The sequence below is a fragment of the Colobus angolensis genome, unplaced genomic scaffold, assembly GCF_000951035.1.
Source record: "Colobus angolensis palliatus isolate OR3802 unplaced genomic scaffold, Cang.pa_1.0 Scaffold252, whole genome shotgun sequence".
In the NCBI taxonomy this organism is placed as follows: Eukaryota; Metazoa; Chordata; class Mammalia; order Primates; family Cercopithecidae; genus Colobus; species Colobus angolensis.
Window position 1 is genome coordinate 2,204,580 of NW_012115733.1, and position 4,145 is coordinate 2,208,724.

The 4,145-nt window shown below is 53.3% G+C and overlaps 1 protein-coding gene across 1 annotated transcript; it reads right to left on the reverse strand.

Moving 5' to 3' along the window:
- Positions 1–1,679: 1,679 nt before the first annotated feature.
- LOC105514992 (proteolipid protein 2-like) lies at positions 1,680–3,766 on the reverse strand. Its single transcript, XM_011946667.1, has 3 exons — positions 3,533–3,766; positions 2,349–2,501; positions 1,680–2,245 (listed from the first exon to the last, which is right to left on the reverse strand). The coding sequence occupies exons 1-3, from the start codon at positions 3,626–3,628 to the stop codon at positions 2,078–2,080; spliced, it is 417 nt and encodes a 138-aa protein (XP_011802057.1). The 5' UTR covers positions 3,629–3,766; the 3' UTR covers positions 1,680–2,077.
- Positions 3,767–4,145: the final 379 nt, after the last annotated feature.

Here is a 4,145-nt window from a genome sequence, read left to right on the forward strand (position 1 = left end):
AAAAAGGAAGAAAAAAAGAAAAAAAAATAGCCCAGGTATGGTGGCGCGTGCTTGTAATCCCAACTACTCGGGAGGCTGAGGTGGGAGGGTTGCTTGAGCCCGGGAGTTCAAGGCTGCAGTGAACCATGATCAGACCACTGCACTCCTGCCTGGGCAACAGAGTAAGACCCTGTCTCCAAAAAAGGAAAAACAGAAAGAAAGAAAGAAAATTGTTCCTTATTAGATCAGGTCAGGTTTTGCAACCAAATAGTGTCTATCTTGTGGGAAAAACATCGGTTTCCAGAGCTTTTTGTTCTCCAGAGTTTTGGATAATGGATTGCGGACAGTGGAATAAACCTCTGAGCAGTGATGAGGATAAGACCCTGCCAGTGTAAAGGCTGTGTGAGAACAGGGATTGGTGAGCACTGAGTTGCTCAGAAATAGGGCAAGCATTGTTTCTAATGTTAGAGCCCAAGGCCGGGAGCAGTGGCTCATGCCTATAATCCTAGCACTTTGGGAGACCTGAGGTGAGAGAATCACTTCAGCTCAGGAGTTTGAGAACAGCCTGGGCAACGTAGTGAGAGCTTGTCTCTATCTAAAAAAACATTTTTTGTGATAGTGTTAGAGCCCAGAGAGCCCAAGGTCTGATTCTGTGTTCTGCAATCCCAAGGAAGTCCTGGCCCTAAATGTTGGCCTTCAGTTTCCTGGTTCTGAAGAGAGGGGCCAGTCAGCACAATTGTACATGAGGAATAGGAAAGTTTATTTCTGGGGGACTGGCAAGATGAATGGATGGCTCCTGGGGTGCAAGGCTGGGTGACATTTGTAGACACATTGTTTGTATTTATTTATTTTTTAGTAGGGACGAGGTCTCGCTATGTTGCTCAGGCTGGTCTCGAACTCCTGATCTCAAGCAATCCTCCCGCCTTGGCCTCCCAAAGTGTTGAGATTACAGGTGTGAGCCACTGTGCCTGGCTAAGTGTGTTATTTTGAGCAAGTAATTTCCCCCAGCTCAGCCTTAATTTCTGCATTTAAGACATGCATCTGGTCTCCTGGAATCAGGATCCCAGAGTTACCCTGAGGGACACACTCTCCAGACTAGATGTTGTTTTTATTCTCATCTCATTTGACGTGGGGGAGAATCATAACTGGATGGCCAGGAGGATTCAACCCAAGGGCCTGCCGGCTCTCTCTGCCAACACAAGGCCCCTCAAAACTAAGGAAAGAGCTCCCCTCTTTCAGCCCCGCTTGCCTGAAGAGTGAGCGAATAGTGGAAGGGATGAAACATACTTTTCCCAGTGATAAGTATGTGCTTGCCAACTCTGCGAGGACACGTCTGAATTTCTGAAACAAGACAAACCTGGTTCCGCTTCAATGCCTTTGCACTTGCTATTCCCCCTGCTGTCAATGCCCTTCGCTCAGTGCTTCATATACCTTGGCTTCTAGTCATTCAGGTTCCAGCTCAAGAGTTATGTTTTCAGAGGTCAGAAGCCCACCATCATCTCCCACAATGTAACCTCCTTTTGCTAGCTTCATAGTTTCATGACTCTCACTTCTCTCTGAATTTTTTTTTTTTTTTTTTTTTGAGAAGGAGTTTCGCTCTTGTTGCCCAGGCTGGAGTGCAATGGCATGATCTCAGCTCACTGCAACCTCCATCTCCCGGGTTCAAGTGATTCTCCTGCCTCAGCCTCCTGAGTAGCCGGGACTACAGGCACCCGCCACCACACCCAGCTAATTTTTGTATTTTTAGTAGAGACGGGGTTTCGACATGTTGGCCAGGCTGGTCTTGAACTCCTGACCTCAAGTGATCTGCCTGCCTCGGCCTCAGACTCCCAAAGTGCTGGGAATACAGGCATGAGCCACTGCGCCCAGCCCCAATTCCTACTACATTTGGGACAAAGTTCTTGCAGATGGTAGTCCAGTGCGTTGACAAAGGGGCCACCTGTTTGTACTTCTCACCAAGGTCCTTGTGTCTGACAAGGGACTGCCCTTCACAGCAAATGAAGACCTTGGGAGGCAAAAGCAAGTCCTGTGCCAAACTTCCCTCCATGCCCTGAGGACAAGTGTGACTTGCTGTGGGTCACACGATTTCTGCCGGAAGCTAAGGCAGAAATGGCCCCTGGCTCCTCAAACCCTTCACTCTGTGCTTCAGAGCTGCTCCCATGGCCTTTACCCCTGCGACGATTTTGGAGTGGTTTCCTCTCTCAACAAGGACAACAATGGAGGTGATCAGGTAGAGGATTGCCGCTATGAGGGTTCGGAAGAAATCCTGTGAGGTGTAGGGAGAAGAGGGAAGTCAGCATCCACAGTTCCCCAACAATCCTAACTGCCCAGACCCCTCCCTGGCCTTGCCATTGTGGACCCCTTCTCACACTCCAAGGCCAGTTGATGAATGGTATCTTGGTGTGCAGGTCACACATGTAGACAACAAAGAAAATAGCAGCAAGGATCATCTCAACCACCGACAAGGAGGAGTAGCCTGGTGTGGAGGCACTGAAGCAGATCAGGATCACCAGGCATAATATCTGGAAGGGTGACATGGGAAAGGGGACCTCAATCAGCAACCAGGGCTGAGGAGATTGGTTTAAATTAGGAGTCACATACTCGAATGACTATGAGCGCTGGGTAAATGACACGCAATAATAGCTAAACACTTTTTACGTGCTCACTGTGTTCCAAATTCAATCATTAGGACAATCTAATGTTCTGGGTACTATTACTACTCTCTCTAATTTATAGATGAGAAAACTGAGGTACAGAGAGGTTTAATGGCTTGGCCAGGGTCACCCAGCAAGTAAGAAGTAGAGTTGGGTGCCTCAGTTTCCTCCCCTTTTCCCTTCTAGGATATGGGCAGCCTGAGGGGAGTGGCGCTGCCAGGTGTTTTGTGAGCCCCGCTGACGCCGGCTTTGTGGCCTTGACCGGGGCTGAACACGCGGTTCCCCCAGCAACCCCTTTGGGAAGCGGTGAGAGTGACACCAGAGAGGCAGGACTCCGTTAAAGGCGCCGCACCCCTTTTACAAGTGACTCAAAGGCGGCGCCCACTTTGAGAAGGGTGGAAACCCCGAAAAGCTAAAGACATCCCGCCCGGCCTCAGAAGGGCAAGGAAGAACTGGCGAAGGGCGGGGCGCTCTACACCGCGGGACTAGCGCGAGGGGGGGGCCCCACCCCAACAGGCCCTGCCCCTGGGCGCGCTGCCAGCCCGCCCTCCTGTGTCCAGGCCGCGCCACGCCCTGCCGCAGGAGGCCCCGACTTCCCAGCACCCTGGGACCCCTTCGATGAATCCACTGATGAGTTAACGCAGCTCCCCCCACGTAGCCCTCCGTATGCGTTATAGGCTCCTTGCCTCACCCCGGGGGCTACCAGATCTCAACAACCTTCGTCAAACCCCACCGACTCGCCCTGAGCCCCGGATTTCGGGCCTTCACAGTGAACCCACCACCTGCACCCCACTGCCGAGCGTCCCGGCCAAGTGCCTGCCTCACCCAGACCATCCAGTTCCGCGTGGTCCAGCCACCCCATCCCGCTTTTGCCCACGCGCCTGCCCCAGGTCGCTCACAATCTCAGCAAACAGGAGGATTCCCTTTCGGGTGCGCGAGAAGTTGGTGCAGGCGGCCCAGCAGCCAGGGGCCGAGAGGCGCTCAGAATCCGCCATGGCATGGGCTGGAGTCCGTGGTGCCTCGGAGGATCTGCTCGCTTGCTCGTGGTTTCGAGGACGCTGCACACCCAGCTGTCTTGCCCGCCGTCTGGCCGGGAAGGGGGCCCCGGGGCGAAGGAGGGAGTGAATCACCGCGCAGAGATGACGCGGGCGGGGCCGGAGCCGGGCCAGGTGGCTGCCGCCCCGGAAGCCCCCTCGCCCCGCCCGCCAAGGATACTCCCAGCCTGGCGCACAGCCCCCGAGGCGCCCCATCGCCAGGGTGCGTGGCAGCTCCAGGTACCAGGAGTAGTACTAGAGGGACCGGCAAATACACCCGAGACAGCTTCAGCTTAGAACCGCGGGAATCTGGCTTTGGGAGGGAGTGACTCAGTTTCCTTAACTGAATAAAACGGCCTAGGCAGAGTTAAATCCGAAAGACCTGTGGCCCAGTATGTTACCAGAATTCAGAATATTTTTGATTTCAGAAAGTTTTCCCGTGCATATACTCTCAGCGGGGTTTGGAGCTGTCACGTTA

Coding starts and splice junctions, on each gene's coding strand:
- LOC105514992 (XM_011946667.1), bottom strand. CDS start 3,628: ATGGCGGATTCTGAGCGCCTCTCGGCCCCTGGCTGCTGGGCCGCCTGC. Junction 2,502..3,532: donor TCCTCCTGTTTGCTGAGATT/GTGAGCGACCTG, acceptor TCACCCTTCCAG/ATATTATGCCTGGTGATCCT. Junction 2,246..2,348: donor TCATCAACTGGCCTTGGAGT/GTGAGAAGGGGT, acceptor TACACCTCACAG/GATTTCTTCCGAACCCTCAT.